Source organism: Entelurus aequoreus, linkage group LG18 (genome assembly GCF_033978785.1).
Source record: "Entelurus aequoreus isolate RoL-2023_Sb linkage group LG18, RoL_Eaeq_v1.1, whole genome shotgun sequence".
NCBI classification, from domain to species: Eukaryota; Metazoa; Chordata; class Actinopteri; order Syngnathiformes; family Syngnathidae; genus Entelurus; species Entelurus aequoreus.
The window spans coordinates 35,432,049-35,452,201 of NC_084748.1; the positions used below are offsets into that span (position 1 = coordinate 35,432,049).

Below are 20,153 nucleotides of genomic sequence, written 5' to 3' on the forward strand. Positions count from 1 at the left end.
AGTAAATATATAAATAGGATTAAATACAATCTTGCATAACTAATAAGATAAAAAGTAAAATACAAATGACTTCAATAAAATAATTGATATTAGGTAAAAGCCAAATCAAAATGCCCCAATACCATAAAAACATTTATAAACCATAAGAAGAACCTTAAAATTGATCCTGAAACACACGGGGAACCAATGCAGAGATTTTAAAACTGGTGTAATGTGAGCCCGCCTTCTGGTCGAGAGCAGCCAGATGAGTTGGTTCGGGTATCTAGTCAGAATGCCCCCGCAAGTGTTTAGGGCGCGTCCAATGGGTAGGAGACCACGGGGAAGACCCAGGACACATCGGAGACACTATGTCTTCCAGCTGGCCCATGAACGCCTTGAGATCCCCCGGGAAGAGCTGGCGGAAGTAGCTGGGGAGACAGAAGTCTGGGCTTCTCTGCCTTATGCTGCTGACCCCGCTACCCGACTTCGGATAAGCGGAAGAAGATTGATGGATGGACATTAGCATCGTTCATACTGATACTATACTTAGTATCGACAGTATCGACAATATCACCCCTACTTTACATTGAAGCTTTAGCGGTTAGCTTCTTGTGTTGTCCTGCTTGGTGTGTGTGTAGCATACTTAGCCATTCTTTTTTCTTTAATCCTACACTGATAATAATACTTGGAAGAACCTTAGTTTTATTTTCCGCCATGGTGGTGAAGATTATTATCTTAGAAGCGATGCGTTCATTGCAGCATCCTCTCCAATTCAATCCTTTTTACACCAATCCTGTCCACCTTTCATTCCACTGAACTGAAGTCTATCTTGGATGATACAAACGTATGGAAAAATGTAACATCATTAATAAAAATGACAACAATTCAACAAAAGGACAAACGTGGAAAAGTGGACAGACTGTCTTTTTTTTTCCAGCGGGCGCCAGAGAACTAAAAAGCAAGCGCCCATAAAATTTAAATTGTACTCCATCCTTTACCATTTTTAAAGTCGTCGTCTTCTTTCATGTAACCAAAGAGCACTCTCCAACTATGTGACAGAGACAAAGTGAAACTATTTTTAGACGTATACACGTGGAGTGGAACCAGGATCCTGAAGGAGCTTACGTGCAGCGTTTTTACGATGTATTTGTCAAACACGCAGCTCTCTCTCTCAGTTAAGTCTTCGCTGACATGTTGTTTATGCCATCCAGCCTTCGGCAGACCTCGCTGATGCCTGATACACACGTGGTGTCAGTCTGCAAGTATTTGATGCGAATCACTGCGGTGTGTAAATCTGACGTTATTATCTGGTGAGTTAAATTATGAATTTGCGGCTCCGCTTTTGAATGGTGCTCTTAAATTTGGAGCCTGGTAAATATAGATGTATATTGACGTGGCCAAGGCGGAGACGCTAGGCTTTTCAAGTTTTTTTTCTGTCAAAGGGTACCAAAACAAACCATACCATTTTTTCCTACCAGCCTACTACCCGTCCATCCATCCATTTTCTACCGCTTGTCCCTTCTGGGGTCGCGGGGGGTCGCTGGAGCCTATCTCAGCTGCATTGGGGCAGTAGGCGGGGTACACCCTGGACAAGTCGCCACCTCATCGCAGGGCCAACACAGATAGACAGACAACATTCACACTCACATTCACACACTAGGGCCAATTTAGTGTTGCCAATCAACCTATCCCCAGGTGCATGTCTTTGGAGGTGGGAGGAAGCCGGCGTACCCGGAGGGAACCCACGCAGTCACGGGGAGAACATGCAAACTCCACACAGAAAGGGATTGAACTCAGGACTACTCAGGACCTTCGTATTGTGAGGATGCACTAACCCCTCTTCCACCGTGCTGCCCGCCTTGAGATATGTTATATGTATATATACATATCAGAGTTTCTACGGGTCATCAAAAATTATTAAAAGTCACTAAATGGAATTTGCAAAAATGAAGGCCTTAAATAGCATTAAAAAGTATTAAATATGATATCCAAAGGCATTAAAAAATTCATACGATTGCAACTGGTAAGAAAAAAAGACAACAAAACAAACCACCCAATTGGGGGGGAAAAACTGCACTTCAAGATGTTCAATATTTACTGAGGTGCAATTTTTGCCAACAAAATATCGAGAGTACATTTTATTTCTATGTTTGTTTACCTAAGTTATTAACCTTCCAATTACAATGGTTAAGAATACTATAGTAATGAAACATATGTTTAGTACGTTTAAAAGCTTTACTTGCATCGTTATATCTTATGACTACGTGTGTGCTTAATAATAACATTATTATTGTCAAATGCTTACAATTTTGTTTATACAAACAGACTTTTGACTATATATAATAACGGTCGGCAGTAAGACATGGGCATTAAATTTGTTTCTAGTTGCATTAAAAAGGCATTAAAAAGCATTAAATTAGATTTGCTCTGCAGAAGCCCTGTATATTTTTTAGCTTGAACTATATATATATATATATATATATATATATATATATATATATATATATATATATATATATATATATATATATATATATATATATATATATATATATATATATATATATATATATATATAAATAATATATATATATATATATATATATATATATATATATATATATATATATATATATATATATATATATATATATATATATATATATATATATATATATATTGAGTTAGAGATAGGGATGTTTCGATCGGGTATATATGCTCTGAACATCCATTAGTGAAATCGGTCGATACCAATCACATGTATTAACTGTAAATGTTTCAATTTCCAATGTATTTATAGTGAGTGCTATTGACAGTTTGACAATATCAACACAATACTTAAACTAGTTCCTTATTTTTTTAATTCAAATTATTTGATGCAAAGTCAATAACTAAAAAAATCAAAAACTACTATATATTACTCATTGAAATCTTTTTTGTTTTTTGCCCTCAAAGTTCTCCTGTGTCTAGAGACTTGTTCCCAGAGTTTGTAAACATTGACAAAAATGGCAACAAAAAAAAAAAGATATGGGGAAAATAAAAAATATCAAGCTAATCACTCCAGTATTGATCATATACTGATACTACCATTGGTACCAATATATGTATAGATCCGACTTCTCCTTAGTGTAGCTTATATCTGGCTGTGGTTGCTACAGCAACAGAACAGTCCAGTAGTTATTTTATCCTATTTTCTAATTCCTATTAATTAATAATTTCCTGTTAATAGCGTCTTACTTTCTGCTGTAATTCGTTTCCATCTGCACTACTTGATCTTTACCAAGCACTTATTTCCTGTGTTGTGGCAGCTAATTCTTTCAGTCGACAGACTGAGCATTGAAAACAGGAATCAATGTTGGAAAATTTGAAAAGCAAGCAAGGAAAAAAAGAAAGAAAGCAAGCACGCTAACCTACCTTGTAAACATCAAGCTCCCCACATTGGTGGTCAAACCTGGTGTACAGCTCGTTGAGCATGGTGATCACTTGCATGGGCGTACAGAGCGAGCAAACAGCGGTGAAGCCCACCAGGTCAGAAAACAACATGGTGACCCGTTCAAACTTCTTGGCTTGTACCGTTTGACCTTGCCACAGCTGCTGCGCCACGGTGCCGGGGAAGATGGAGAAGAGGAGGTCCACCGTCTTCTTCTTCTCATCCTCAAGTGCCTGGTGAGCCTGCTCCAAGGCTGATTTGGCCTTCCCGAGACGTTTCTTCAGACCGTCCTGGGCTTTAGCCTGTTCGCCCACCAAGACCACGTCACGTAGTGCATTATGAATAGGGATATCGGACAAGTAGAGGCCACGACCCGTTAGCTCCTCCAGCTTATCCACACATGGTGATCCCAAGAACAAGATCACGTTTGATTCGGAAACGTAGATCATTTGGCCTTTAAGGTCCATCAGCTGAAACGAGAAACAATCAGTGAGAGGAGTCAATTCTTGGAATTCAGGTTAATGACAACCCTTCCTACAACCACGGGAAAAAATGATGGACTCACCAGACTTGGAGGATGTTCATTCAGTTGTTTAACTTTGTAGAAAATAAACAGTAAACAGACATGACACAAATCTATAGTTGGTTTCAAACTTTCTGGCTTAAAAAAACACTCAAAGAAATCGATAACATAAACATGACGTGGTCAGTTTAATTTTTAGATGAAGTAGAGCAGGGCTATTGAACTACATAATGAAGAGGGCCGCAGTTTTAAGAGCCCAAGGGTTCAGGGGCCAGACATCGAAATTTGGATGTTTCGTCAGAAAGTGCCTCAGCAGGTTATATTCCTTTGAGACCGTGTCTACTTAATTGCTAAACACACCGACTTTCACACTAAATTCATTATTCTGTCCTCACTACTCATTTCCAACATGCGCAGCTAGACAGATAGTTAACAGCATGAAGAAACAGAAGCTCCAGAAGTTTTGTTAACGATTGATGTTCCTTCTTTTAAATTATTTTCTTTCCTCAGTTTTTATTTCTTTACACTTCTTTTATTTTAAACACTACAAAAGTCTAACATCCATTGTGTATTTTACATAAATAAAATAGAAGGTTTAGTGTTAATACATTCACACAATAAACTACAGATGTTTACGCATATAGAAATTAAACAACATCCATAGCAAACATTGCACACGATTAATGTGGCTCAACCCAATTAAACCTAAGGTGTAGCGTTATCGCCCTCTACTGTTCTAATTTAACACTACATGTATTACACTAGCTTTGATCGCCAGAGTTACTCAGCCAAAAAACAACACGACCACGCATACAAAAGTAATCAGAAACTCAGAAATGTCAATACATTCATACTTTGTTGTCCAGTCTCTGTTAAAAGTTGGATTTTCAAGATTTATTTAGATATTTTTTTTCAGGGTCGATAGTGCCATTTTTGGTTTGAATGAGTAGTCTTCTTCCAATCACCTCATTGCTGCTTCTTTGTGACACATATGTTATGCTGTTGCCCCGTGTGGGGTTACCAAAGTACTGCATCCATTAGCAACCCTCGTTTGAATGGTTTAATTAAGCCTATTTGGGTGATGTTCGGCTGGCCGGAAGTGGCCCGCGAGCCTCCAGTTGAATAAGCCTGAAGTAGAGTGAAATATTTAAGGAATCTGTCAATTCTGAGTAAAAAAAATGGAATCGTTCTGTAAATTTTAATTTCCAGAGCGAACACCTGCACCAGATTAAATCTGTTCATTAGTCTGCAGTCGGGAGAGCTGTTGCACCAGGTGGATTGAAAATGAATCATGGCTCCAACAAGAGAGATGTCAATTGAAACAAAGGAGAGGATGATCAAACTTTGATCATCACACAATGTTGCAAAAGATGATGATTGTTCACAGTCAGCTGTGTCTTAAAATCTGGACCAAGTACAAACAACATGGGAAGGTTGTAAAAGGCAAGCATGTTGGTAGACCAAGGGCAACATTAACGTGTCAAGACAGAAAACTTCAAGCAATATGTCTTGAAAACAGAAAATGCGACGAGTCACAGTCTGTGACCGAACTGTAAGAAAGCGCCTCAAGGAAATGGGATTTAATTAAAGAAAAGCTAATAAAAAGCTGTCATAAACATCTAAACAGAAGGTAACAGATGGCTCCAATGAGCTAAGGAAAAGCAATGGTGGACTACAGATGACTGGATGAAAGTCATATTCAGTGAAGAATCGTGAATCTGCATTGGGAAAGGTGATGATGCTGGAAATTTTGTTTAGCGCCGTTCCAATGAGATTTATGAAGACAACTGCCTGAAGAAAACATGCACAATCCAACAGTCTTTGATGATATGGGGCTTCATGTCAGGTAATGGCACTGGAGAGATGGCTGTCATTACACCTTCAATAAGCACAAGTCGAAAGATGTTCTCATTCATTAAGGTCATTGTACTCTCAGGGCATTCAATCGATCACAACTAGACCGTTTGGTTTGTCTTAGAAGACGTGTCGCCTCTCATCCAAGTAGGCTTCATCAGTTTATGCTCGTAGACTTAGTTTGGTCAGATCTAGCCTAGCGGCTGGTGCCAAAACAAAGTAAATGCACAAGTTTACATTGACAAAGTGGACACTTTTGTTATTCCATCAATCGAAAAGATGTTTGAGGATGATGACATCATTCTCAAAATGATAATGCATTTTGCCATAGAGCAAAAAACTGTACAAACTTTCCTTGAACAAAGACACATAAGGTCAATGTCATGGCTTGAAAATAGTTCGAATCTCAATCCTATGCAAAATGTGGGGTGGAAATGGAAAAAATGGTCCATGACAAGACTCTAATCGGCAAAGCTGATCTGACAACAGCAATCAGAGAAAGTTGGAGCAAGAATGATGAAGTACTGTACTGTTGGTCACTCGTTAAGTCCATGCCTCAGAGAGACTGCAAGCTGTTATAAAAGCCAGAGGTGGTGCAACAAAGTTCTAGTGCTGTGTTGCAGTGTTTTTAGGGCCCGCACGGCCCATTGTAATTTTGTTTTTGTTTTTCATGATTCCATATTTTTGTCCTCAGAATTGAGTGATTTCATAATGTTTTTCAATCTGCTTGATCTAAAAATTAAAGGCCTACTGAAACCCACTACTACCGACCACGCAGTCTGATAGTTTATATATCAATGATGAAATCTTAACATTGCAACACATGCCAATACGGCCGGGTTAACTTATAAAGTGCAATTTTAAATTTCCCGGGAAACTTCCGGTTGAAAACGTCTAGGTATGATGACGTTTGCGCGTGACGTCAATGGTTGAAGCGGAAGTATTGGGACACATTGTATCCCAATACAAACAGCTCTGTTTTCATCGCAAAATTCCACAGTATTCTGGACATCTGTGTTGGTGAATCTTTTGCAATTTGTTTAATGAACAATGGAGACTGCAAAGAAGAAAGCTGTAGGTGGGATCGGTGTATTAGCGGCTGGCTGCAGCAACACAACCAGGAGGACTTTGAGTTGGATAGCAGACGCGCTATCCGACGCTAGCCGCTGACCGCATCCATGATCGGGTGAAGTCCTTCGTCGCGCCGTCGATCGCTGGAACTCAGGTGAGAAGGGGTCGTGATGAGCAGATGAGGGCTGGCTGGCGTAGGTGGAGAGATAATGTTTTTAGCATAGCTCTGTCGAGGTCCCGTAGCTAAGTTAGCTTCAATGGCGTCGTTAGCAACAGCATTGCTAGGCTTCGCCAGGCTGGAAAGCATTAACCGTGTAGTTACAGGTCCAGGGTTTAATAGTATTGTTGATCTTCTTTCTATCCTTCCAGTCAGGGGCTTATTTATTTTGTTTCTATCTGCAGTTAAGCCCGATGCTATCACATTAGCTCCATAGCTAAAGTGCTTCGCCGATGTATTGTTGTGGAGATAAAAGTCACTGTAAATGTCCATTTCGCGTTCTCGACTCTCATTTTCAAGAGGATATAGTATCCAAGGTGGATTAAAATACAAATCTGTGATCCACAATAGAAAAAGGAGAAAGTGTGGAATCCAATGAGCCCTTGTACCTAAGTTACGGTCAGAGCGAAAAAAGATACGTCCTGCACTACACTCTAATCCTTCAGTCTCACGTTCCTCATCCACAAATATTTCATCCTCGCTCAAATTAATGGAGTAATCGTCGTTTAAATAAGAAAATTCCATTTCAGTAGGCCATTTCAGTAGGCTTTTAAACTGTTGCTGATTACCACAATTCATTGATTTCTTATAGTTTCTTGAAGTCAACAAGTTGCCATTTGAAATGAATAATGTTTTGTGTCATGTCCGTTATCTGCTTTTTTCTGCAGAATGAAATAACAATGAACATCCTCCAAAACTACTGATTCCGTCATGTTTCCCAGGTATTGTACTCAGGGTGAAAGACTGTCCACCTGTTGATGGACGGTGATTGTGAATGGAACATTGCGTAGGAAATGACCTCACACCATCACACAGGTCAGCTGTGTGAATCACTACACAAACAAAGACCATAAAAAGAACTACTGTAGAAGACTTGGCATTTTTTCAGTTAACTTACAGGAAGTAAGATTGGATTTATATGTCCTTGGACAACACACACCAAGTTGCTCAGGACATGTGACTAAGAAACACAAAAGATTTGGCAGCTTTACAATGTGCAACTGCGTCAGCAATGCCATCGCCAGAATATTTATTTATATTGAAGCGGAATGCTTTTTCTAAACATGACAAATGCCATCTAACAAAAGCCCACTTGGATTGATGTTCTTCAGACATATTTCATATGTTTATTGTTTTGGAGTTTAATACCTTTGGTCTCTATTCATATTACTGTGTTGATGTAAATATAAGAATTTTTTAAGGTCTGGCATAAGGGGTCAAGAGAATCATACAAGTGGTGCTCCAAAACTTCTCCCCCAGTTCGAGCTTTTCTTCCTGCCGCCCTATCCCAAAGGCTATTAGCAAGTTGGCAAACATCGTAGGATAAGTTATGATGCTAATTTGATGAGGCAGTCATTAAACAACCGTAAGAAATAATGTAATTTCTGGACTATAAGACTTTCCTTTTTCCCACGCTTTGAACCCTGCGGCCTATACAATGCTGCGGCTAATTTGTGGATTTTCTGGGTTCACAAGCTTCACACGCCGCCCATAAATTTTGCCTCGTCACATCAGGCCGAGGAACGGGTCACGGTGGACCAATTAAATTGTTCACAGTAAATCAAACGCACTCACATGACACAAGCATTCGGTCAGCCATTTAGTGCGTCATAGACTTACCCTCATCGACACGACGCTGCCCCACAGCCGAAAACGATGGACCCAGCCATTGACAAAGACCGGGTTCAAGGACTGCCATGGTAATTATTATTATTAATAATTAATGATAATTAATTATTTGTGAATGAATACAGGCGGCTGTGTAAATATTTAATGTTTCAATGTGTACACCTGCGGTTAATAGACTTGTACAAAATTAAATTTGTCCAAACATGATGTGGGTGCGGCTTGTATTTAGATGTGCTCTGTTGCCCGGAAATAATTTTTTGTTGTTTGGTTGTTATTTCAGTGATATTGAACAAATCATTTCAGCAACAAAAAAAAATTATTTAGCTTGTCTTTATTTCAATAATATTTTTCCAGAAACGGTCTTCAAAAAAGCGGTCATCTCGTATCTTAGATTAAGGTAATTTGGTAATTCAAAATGATCATGTTTAGCCACGCACAGTATTACAGTGGTCCCCAGTTGACCCCCGCTACCAAGTTCATGTGTTTAAAATAAAAAAAAACATACATTTTTGGTATTTGTCTTTCAGGTATCTTATTTTGAAAGAAACCCAAACAAGGACATGTGTCCCACTGATACTGCATTAGGGTGAGTCTATTTGTGTGATGCACGTAAACTTTAATAGTTTTTCTAACTTTCTACATATAACCTTATTGTGTCACCGTCATCTGACATATTCAAAGTGTGAGTAGTTGCATTTGACTTTCATTATACAGGGGTGAAGCTCTCTTATTAACTCTGCTGCTCGTCTGCTAACACAGACCCGCAGACGTGAGCACATCACTCCTATATTAGCGTCCCTTCACTGGCTCCCTGTGCGTTACCGAATCAATTTTAAACTCCTTTTATTTGTTTTTAAATGTCTAAACAACTTTGCGGCAACATATCTCTCCGACCTCCTTCAGCCTTACTGCCCCACCCGATCCCTAAGATCAGCCGATCAGCTGCTACTGACGGTCCCGGACACAAGGCTGAAGCTTAGAGGTGACAGAGCTTTCGCTGCTGCTGCTCCCAAGCTCTGGAACGACCTACCTCTGAGTGTTAGACAAGCCTCCTCTCTTCCTGTTTTTAAATCTCTCTTAAAAACATACTTTTATTCCATGGCTTTTAACACTGAGTGATATCCATCCTGCAATGGTGCCCCATAATACACCTGCTGTGAACCTGTTTTTATGTTTTTATGTTTTTATATTTTATTTATTTATTTTTTATCGTGTTCTGTTTTGTGTTGTGTTGTGTTTGCTCGGTTCTCGTATTATCTTTTAACCTGCCCATTGTACAGCACTTTGGCTACCCCTGTGGTAAATTTTAAATATGCTTTATAAATAAAGTTGATTTGATTGGATTTATTGAATAACGGTTTGTAATGTTCATAAATGTTACTTTAAAAGCTCTGGTCGTACAGTTACAGTTAGTCAAACAAATCTATTCACTTTGAGCCTTGAACTACCGTAATTTCCGGACTATAAGCCGCACCTGACTATAAGCCGCACCAGCTAAATTTAGGGGAAAATACAGATTGCTCCATATATAAGCCGCACCCGACTATAAGCCGCAGGGTTTTTTGATGTGTAATTAGCGTAGTATATAGGGGTTCCTGCTACCACGGAGGGGATTGTCGGGACAGAGATGACTGTTTGGGAACGCAAAGCGTCCCATTTATTAACAATAAATATTTCAATCATTCAATCAAACTTTCACATCTTTGACATGGCGAACAGCATTCGTGCAGAGTACAAATAATACAACGGTGCAAAGTAATACAAAGTGCTCGCTTGTACGTTATCAAAATAACCAGCCTACCGGTATTTGAAAAGTCAGTCTTTAATCATTGTGTCATCGTCTTCCTCCTGCGTACTAAAACCACCGAAATCCTCTTCGTCGGTGTCGGAGAAGAACAGGCCGCGTATAAGCCGCACCCTTGTATAAGCCGCAGGGACCAGAACGAGGGAAAAAAGTAGCGGCTTATAGTCCGGAAATTACGGTATTCCCTCTACATAATTAAATGAAAACAACTCGGAAGTCAACCATAATCAGTACTTGTGTTTGCACTCGCGACATCTCCACTATCAGATCGAGTACACCTGCCCTCCCCCCTTTGAGGATGTTTTCAAACATGAGTCGTCTGTTTTCGCAGACAAAGTGAACACATGGGAAAGTATTCCAGCCAAAAGACCATCCTGGCGTTCTGCCATTGCTGAAAGGAAGCCTGGGAGCTGAAATAACGAAAAAGGCCTCAGCGCGGGTACAAAGTGGTAACATCAAAGTTACTGCTTTTGTACACTTGACCTTTTACAGCTGTGGAACATTCCTGCTGTACCTTTTTGTTCCTCGGGAAGGTAGAAAGGGCGAAAACCTAAGAGTTTTAATACGGCACTATTAAAGAGCTGTTCAACCAAATTGTTCTGAAGGTTACATTTAAAGGCCTACTGAAATGATTTTTTTTTATTTAAACGGGGATAGCAGATCCATTCTATGTGTCATACTTGATCATTTCGTGATATTGCCATATTTTTGCTGAAAGGATTTAGTATAGAACAACGATGATAAAGTTTGCAACTTTTGGTCTCTGATAAAAAAAGCCTTGCCCCTACCGGAAGTAGCGTGACGACACCGGAGGAAGGGCTGCTCACATCTGCACATTGTTTACACCAGCAGCGAGAGAGATTCGGACCGAGAAAGCGACGATTACCCCATTAATTTGAGCGAGGATGAAAGATTTGTGGATGAGGAACGTGAAAGTGAAGGACTAGAGTGCAGTGCAGGACGTATCTTTTTTCGCTCTGACCGTAACTTAGGTACAAGGGCTCATTGGATTCCACACTTTCTCCTTTTCCTATTGTGGATCACGGATTTGTATTTTAAACCACTTCGGATACTGTATCCTCTTGAAAATGAGAGTCGAGAACGCGAAATGGACATTCACAGTGACTTTTATCTCCACGACAATACATCGGCGAAGCTCTTTAGCTACTGAGCTAATGTGATAGCATCGGGCTTTACTGCATATAGAAACAAAACAAATAAGTCCCTGACTGGAAGGATAGACAGAAGATCAACAATACTACCAAACTCTGGACATGTAACTACACGGTTAATGCTTTCCAGCTTGGCGAAGCCTAGCAATGCTGTTGCTAACGACGCCATTGAAGCTAACTTAGCTATGGAACCTCGACAGAGCTATGCTAAAAACATTAGCTCTGCACCTACGCCAGCTCTCATCTACTCATCACGACCCGTGCTCACCTGCGTTCAAGCGATCGACGGCGCGACGAAGGACTTCACCCGATCACCGATGCGGTTGGCGGCCCGGAGACGGAGGAAGTCAAGGTGAGGTCGTTCGGCTAGCGCGTCTGCTATCCTCAAAGTCCTCCTGGTTGTGTTGCTGTAGGCCGCCGCTAATACACCGATCCCACCTACAACTTTCTTCTTTGCAGTCTCCATTGTTCATTACACAAATTGCAAAAGATTCACCAACACAGATGTCCAGAATACTGTGGAATTTTGAGATGAAAACAGAGCTTTTTGCATTGGATTCAATGGGCTCCGAATACTTCCGCTTAAACCATTGACGTCACGCGCAAACGTCATCATATCGAAACGTTTTCAGCCGGAAGTTTCCCGGGAAATTTAAAATTGCACTTTATAAGTTAACCCGGCCGTATTGGCATGTGTTGCAATGTTAAGATTTCATCATTGATATATAAACTATCAGACTGCATGGTCGGTAGTAGTGTTTTTTTTTTTGTTTTTTTTGTTTTTTTACATAAATAAATAGAATCATGTGTGCTTACGGACTGTATCCCTGCAGACTGTATTGATCTATATTGATATATTATGTATATATTGTGTTTTTTATGTTGATTTCATAAAAAATAAAAAAATAAAAAAAATAAAAATATATATATATATATATATATTTATTTATTTTTTTAATTTCTTGTGCGGCCCGGTACCAATCGGTACCGGTCCGCGGCCCGGTGGTTGGGGACCACTGCTCTACGCGACAGGAGTATAGGATAGCTCTGCAAATTTTTTTGAAGACCTACTGCAATAACGCTTGGTAGAGATCCCCTAAGAGACAGTAGTACTCCGTTTTTTAACGACTTAATGCAAAAACAGCAGTCAAAGATCCTCTATACGACAGGAGAACCTGCTGTTTTAAGAAACTACTGCAAAAATACTACTCAAAGAACGTCTATGTACTCTGCTGTTATGTAACTGCAAAAACGTCAATCAAAGATCTATTATGTGACAGAAACATTCTTGCTGTTTTTACGGATTTACTACAAAGACAGCAGTACAAGCTCCTGTATATTGCAGAGTACCTGCTGTTTTTTGAGGACCTACTGCAAAAATTATAGTCAAAGATCCACTATGGGACAGGAGCGCTCCGCTGCTTTTAGGTATCTACTGCAGACATGCTGGTCAGAGATCCTGTATACAACAGGAGCACCTGCTGTTTTTAAGATTCTATTGCAAAAACTCTATACAAATGGTCTGCTGTTTTTTAGGGACTCACTGCAAAATGCTAGTCAAAGATAATCTATACAACAGAAGCAGCTGCTGTTTTTAAAAACATCTGTGAGACAGGAATACTAAGGACCTGCGAAAACGTCAGTCGAAGCACTCTGATGTTTTTAGGATTCTAGACCATTTTAGGAGCGAGTGTAAAAACGCTAGTCAAAGATCCTCTATGTAAAGGGACAGTGTAGTAGCTCCGCCCTGAAGGACACATGAGTACAGTTTGGACTGCTGTTTCTGTCAGTGTGTGGAAATCACCAACTAGAAGTTGGCTCTTTACCTTGCTCTCTTCTACCGCACTGTGATGATTACAGCCTCCCCAGACTTGTAACTATTTTGAAACTAGTTCAACACGAAGCTCTTGACATTTCAGTCATGTTTGTGCTCATCAGACGAATAGGCAATCTTTTTGTTTTCCTCCATCGCCGCTTCGCTCAAGTTTTACTAGCAAACTGACAGGCTCCCAGCTGGGAGACTTTTCAAACAAATATGGATCGCCTCTGACAGGAATTCAGCGGTCGTGTTTACTCACGGAGACGTCTCGGTTCTCACCATGGCGACCGGTCCCCCCAACCACCACCTCCCCCTTACATTATCAGCACGAGCCCGGCTGTGCCTTTGATGGAGAAAAGGCTTTGACATTTGCTTGTGATCTCGGTCGGTGGTAGAGCACTGATCTCTACCTCGGGCCGAGTGGTACTGCTAATAAGCTTGCGAAAATTGGCCCGATTTCTTTCTTTCAGTTGGGTGGCCTTGTTTTGACATACCTTGCCCGTGCTGTCTGCTCGGGAAACCCTGTGCTCGATCCGGACGACAAACTGGTCGGTGGTAGAGCACTGATCTCTTCCACAGGCTGTGTGTTTTACCGCTAATAGGCTTGCAAAAATCGCCCCAATTTCTTTCTTTCAATTGGGTGGCCTAGTTTTGACATACCTTGCCCGTGCTGTCTGCTCAAGAAACCCTGTGCTTGATCCGAATGAAAATCTGGTTGGTGGTAGAGCACTGATCTCTACCTTGGGCCCAGTGGTTATGCTAATAAGCTCGCAAAAAGGTAGCCCGATTTCTTTCTTTCAATTTAGTGGCCTGGTTTTGACATACCTGATGGGTTCTACATGTAAAGCGACTTTGGGTACTTAGAAAAGCGCTATATAAATCCCAGGTATTATTATTATTATTATTATACCTTGCCCGTGCGGTCTGCTCCGGAAGACCCGTGTTTGATCCGGATGACAAACTGGTTGGTGGTAGAGCAATGATCTCTGCCACCACGGACGGAGTGTTACCACTAATAGGCTCGCAAAAATCGCCCCGATTTCTTTCCTTCAATTGGGTATTGTAGTTTTGACATAACTTGCCTGTGCTGTCTGGTGAGGAAACCATGTGCTTGATCTGGATGACAAACTGGTTGGTGGTGGAGCACTGATCTCTACCTCAGGCCAAGTGGTTCTGCTAATACGCTCTCAAAAAGGTAGCCTGATTTCTTTCTTTCAATTTAGTGACCGGGTTTTGACATACTTTGCCCGTGCTATCTCCTCGAAAAGCCTGTTCCGGATGACAAACTGGTTGGAGGTAGAGCCCCGATCTCTACCTGGGGCTGATTGGTACCGCTAATAAGCTTACAAAAATCAGCCTGATTACGTTCTTTCAATTGGATAGGAGCCAGATGAGGTGGTTCGGGCATCTGGTCAGGATGCTACCCGTACACCTCCCTAGGGAGTGTCACACCGTGGTGAGGGAAGTCCTGTTTTGGGGTTGTCTGGCACACTTCCTGTTTTATTTTGAAAATTCTAATCCTCCTCTCGTTTCAGGCCACTTGCCCTTCCTCCTGTGTCACTGGTCTGATGTCTCTCTTGATTGTGCCCACCTGTGTCACCCTCCCTCATGTGTATATAGTCCTCGTCTTCCCCTGTCTTGTTGCCAGAGTATATCGTCTCGCTACGTACCTCCAGCCTTGTCCACAGCCTTGTTCACAGCCATCAACCAAGTTTGATAAGTATTGTCTCGCTTTGTTTATTGATTCCTTTGTTCCCTCTGAGAGAGTGATTTTCTTTTGCTAAGTTTTTTTGGTCAAGTCTTTTTGTATCAATTTTCATAGTGCCTTGTCTTCCTTTTTTTCCTCCTTCTGGAGCGCTTTTAGTTTTCAGGCTTCTCAAATACTTTATACATACTTTCTGTTTATAGCGTCTCGACTTTTTAGCATGAGTGAATTTCCTTTTTGTAGATTATTATAGATTGTTGGTTTTTTTGTGTATTCGACTCATAGAACTTTTTGGCTATTGCCTGTTCCTCCTTATGGAGTGATTTTCTGTTTATTGCCTTATGTCCTATGCTAATACCCTATAGGTGCTTGAATATATCATAGATAGATTTTGTAGCCACTTTCCTTAATCACTCTGTTGGACGAAGTGGCTGGGGAGAGGGAAGTCTGGGCGTCCCTGCTTAGGCTGCTGCCCCCGCGACCCGACCTCGGATAAGCGGAAGAAGATGGATGGATGGATGGAATTGGATAGCCTAGATGTGACATACCTTGCCCGTGCTGTCTGCTCCAGAAACCCCGTGCTTGATCCGGATGACAAACTGGGTGTTGAGCATAGTCAGGATACATTGAAAGGTGCATTTAATCTGAGGGCAAACGATGGAGAAGTGTTCTTGGAAGATAGAAGGACGCCGAAGGCCATCCTTCCTGGTCAGTCTCTTCCTGAGCCCGTGTCCTATTTGCACCAGAACCAAGTCCTGGTCGAGGATGAGATGGAAAGGGAAGATGGTGGAGAACAGAGAGGTGGGAAGAGTCCCAGCTGAGGAGGCCCTCAGTGGACTCGGGCTCAGGTTCTTATCCCCCTTGACGAGCACTGTGTATAGAAGACTGGGCTGCGGGTTGGACTGCAGGATACTGTCTTTGGCCGTGGGCGGGTCCATCAACACTTCCACCGTGATGTGATAGAGCAGGCGGGCCGCTGCCCTGATGACCCCTGGGAAGAAGAGCTCGGTGGTGGGGCGAGGGTTGAAGAAGTAGACAGTAAGCAGACCAGGATCCTTGTCTAAGCACAGCACGGACGCCTCGCTTACGCAATCCCCTCCGCCCACTTTGGGCGCGTTGCTCTGCTTCAGGAGGACGTTGAAACTGTTGAGGAAGTCGTGGAGCGCGCCCCCCACCACTCTCAGAATGTGTCCGTCCTCCTCGTAACACATGTGGAAAAGCTCCTCGCCAAAAGACACTTTCAAGGCTTCTATCGGGATCGCTGCAGGATGAGAGCAACAGATTTAAACTCTTGCGATTATCACAAAAATGTATGGCAATAATCTTGCATAAATGCAGATTAATGACACACATGCTTGTTACCATAACCACGGATGGTTACCTAAAAGGTTATTATAGGTCACTGATCAGGGTCAATCAATATGTCAGCACAAAGATTAGTGATTAGACTTGGACTGGTGTGCTCGCTGGTAAATTTCACTTTAAAGTACCAGTAGAATGGATAAATAAGTTGCGTCTGTATTGAAGCTATTATCATATATATCTGATTTATGACACCGAATGACTTACAAAGTTTGCGAGTAAATAGATATGATCAAAATAGAATCACTCTCACTCAGATTTACCGCGGCATTTTAAGAGACAAAGACATGCACCTGGGGATAGGTTGATTGGCAACACTAAATTGGCCCTAGTGTGTGAATGTGAGTGCGAATGTTGTCTGTCTGTCTGTGTTGGCCCTGTGATGAGGTGGCGACTTGTCCAGGGTGTACCCCGCCTTCCGCCCGATTGTAGCTGAGATAGGCTCCAGCGCCCCCCGCGACCCCGAAGGGAATAAGCGGTAGAAAATGGATGGATGGATGAGCAAGCCAGTCACGTGATCCGAGGTCAGAACCACAGATCCATTTTCCTTCAACAACTATGCTAATCATGCAGACTTTGTGAGAGCCAACGATTACTTTGGGAAAAATTATGATCCAGAACCCTATATTTTTAGCCTGATATAAGGAGGATGAGTTTTAGAAGCTGTGTGCTAAAAAGTACTAAACAAGCATTTTATTATAAACATAATAAAATGGTCACTTACTGTACAATGTCTGCTCTCACTGGGATGACGACTGATAGGATTTCATATCTTCTCGTTTATATGAACAATTAATCATGATCCACATGAAGGGTTAAGAAGGAAAAGTTCCCCTGCAGACAGTAGCTTGAGTTGTGTGTGTTTGTCTCTATCTCCGGGTATAAATTAAAAGTCACAGATGAGCGACTTCTAGATTTATTGCTAAATCCTCCTAATATCCAGATGAGAGGCATAGTTTATAATCCAGAATAAATTTGACGAGCCGATTCACAGCATAAGCTAGTTAGCTCACTGTTACCAATGCGCCGCCAAAAAATTGTTTGTCTGCATTAGCGCTTATAATAACAGTATCGCTAATATTTGGTTAATATTCAGGTAAATAGAGTATCGTTGTCAGGTTTTGGATGGTTATTTAGAGGGTTTTTGTTGAAGGAATAAACCCCCCCTTGACTCAATTATTTACGACTTTGAATCCATTAAAAAAAAGAAAAACATATGTGTTCATGTCTTACATAAGGATTGTGAATAATAGACAGCACATCTCCTTCTCGATTTTGCATATCTTCTGCCGTTATGGTCAGAGTGCAGAAGGGTTCCCATCGTGACGTCATCCCTCCCCAAATCTACTGAAATTGCCGAAGACATTCGGAGCGAAATATTCAAAATGGTCGTCTGAGATTGTGGCATTTTGTGATGTTTTAATGGTATTTTAAAATACTTTGCAGATTCAAAATACAATTGATATGGTTTAATAGATACAATGAAACACAATTAAGCATATACAGTGAACATGTTTTTCCATTCTATTGGTACTTTAAAATACACCCAGACGGTTCATTTATGCAAATAGCTAAACAAAACATCCATATCTTAACTTTGTATTAAAGATAACAAAGCAAATTTGAATAATAAAAAATATAATAATTATAATTTATTCAACTTCTTGTAATGTTATGTTTCTTTAAGGCACTTTGAATTGCCTGGCGTACAAATTGTGCTCGAAAATAATTTTGCCTTGCCTAATATAACCCGCTTGAAATAATACATTTCTTGTTATTACTATTCTTTAATAATAATATTATTATACACTGCTAACTAAAACGTTTTTTATGGCTTGTGCACACTTCAATACACGACATACCTTGGGAGAAATTTGTTCACATGGATGCACGGATACCACCAAAGACCAGGAAGACTCACAGGTTGTTTTGGTTTTTGGGTCCCATTATTGGGGGTAATCAGGCCAGATAGATTTTTTTTTATTGTTGAGTGTAATGTTTTTATCCGGTATATGTTTATTTTTTCTTTAGAATGTGTTGCTGGCCAACAAAAATCAAGCTGCCAGCCGCGAGTGGCCCCTAAGCCGCACTTTGTGGGTTCAAATCCGAGGACGTCGTTGCGGTTTGTGAAGCCCTTTGAGGCATTTGTGATTAAGGGATGGATAAATTAAATTAAATTGATTGATTGACTTTAGAGACCGCTGCTTTAGATAATACTCCAGCTTGACATACGATATAAATGACAGGGCTTTTAATACTATTTTCATATGGTGATAATGCATGTTGATGACACCTTGTAGCCATGTCCCGCAAATTGGACAGCCCGACTCCTGAACACAATGCACAGTAGCGTTCTCGCCAACGTCTTTCCACAGTGCGAAGGCACTTCTGAGTCACCAATTCTCAAGTTCAAGTATATTATCACTGGAGGACATGCTACACTATACACTGTAGAAGGACACAAGAATCCATGCTAACCGCTATGCTGGAATTGAATGTAAACAAAGGTGAGCGGATCGATACAAATATCGACAGTAACAATACTACGTATAGTATCACTATATGGTCGATACTACAGTGATTAGATCAATATTTTTTGTTACCACAAAATCACTTTCCTGTCATTTTTGTTATTGTTTGCAAATTTAGGAAATAAGTCATAACTTACTTACTTATAAATAGTAGTTTTTGCTCACATTTAGTTTTTTTGTACTGTTGACTTTATTTTTGCTCAAAATATCATACGATATGTAATACATGGGAATAAGGAAGTAATTTAAATATTTAATTGAGATATGTCACACCGCCTTTGTTACGATCAAAATGTAATCATTCAATCATATTGAAAATTTGAAGTATCAGCATTGGTGTGACCAATACTGCCCCTAGCTGTAAATACTTGGTATTATATCGATACCCAAATGTGTAGTATTGGCCAAAAGTAATGTAAAGTTTCCAAACAACAGAAGAATAAGTGATTATCAAATTTTTACAAAAGTGTAGAAATAACCATGTAAGTAACTAGATATTAACGGTAAATTAACAAGTAGAGTAACAATAGTTTTGAGAAATTAATACAACTGGAAATGTCAGTAGCCAAATTAAGAGCCTTTGTGTAACCCCTTTTAAAATGGTTCTATTATCACGTATAGGCCAAATTAAATAATACATTGTGATACTTATCATTATCGCAACAGACCGTAATATATATCGAAATATACATTTTATTGGCCTTCCCTATACTGTTACCAAGTTTTGAGCAAATAAATGACGTGCTATCAAGTAAAACATCTTGTACAACATTCTGACAATAAAATGTTATATGTTTCAAAATATCGGGGTCTTTTTTAAAGTTAGTTTAAATCATGCAACTAAGTAATTGACTGTGATGAAGCATTAATGAACCAAAGTTCAAAAGTTTGAATAATCAGCTTTTTTAAAAATGCAGTTGTAAGAAACTTTGAAAAGGGGTTACACTTTTGTTGAGACCTGTAAAAAGGTTGTTTTGGCTGAATCACTACAGCAGTGGTGCCCAAAGTGCGGCCCGGGGGCCATTCGCGGCCCGCAGACCGAGTTTTGCTGGCCTGC

The 20,153-nt window shown here is 40.5% G+C and overlaps 1 protein-coding gene and 1 long non-coding RNA gene across 3 annotated transcripts in view; one reads left to right on the forward strand and one right to left on the reverse strand.

The window, feature by feature from the left end:
- The window catches only part of LOC133634083 (uncharacterized), a 69,504-nt gene extending 61,140 nt beyond the window's left edge, over positions 1 to 8,364 (forward strand). The window contains exon 4 of one of the 2 annotated variants that reach the window (XR_009821873.1): positions 7,743 to 8,364. This is a non-coding gene — a long non-coding RNA (uncharacterized LOC133634083). Of the gene's footprint in view, positions 1 to 3,570; positions 4,029 to 7,742 lie in introns of those variants that run through there. The other variant, XR_009821874.1, reaches the window with a different exon arrangement.
- Positions 1 to 20,153, reverse strand: part of gucy1a1 (guanylate cyclase 1 soluble subunit alpha 1) — a 45,324-nt gene that overhangs the window by 11,641 nt on the left and 13,530 nt on the right. Inside the window, exons 4-5 of the mRNA XM_062027068.1 lie at positions 15,752 to 16,464; positions 3,394 to 3,879 (exon numbers count right to left, since the gene is read on the reverse strand). Of these exons, the coding sequence (XP_061883052.1) occupies positions 3,394 to 3,879; positions 15,752 to 16,464 (1,199 nt within the window). The remainder of the gene's footprint in view (positions 1 to 3,393; positions 3,880 to 15,751; positions 16,465 to 20,153) is intronic.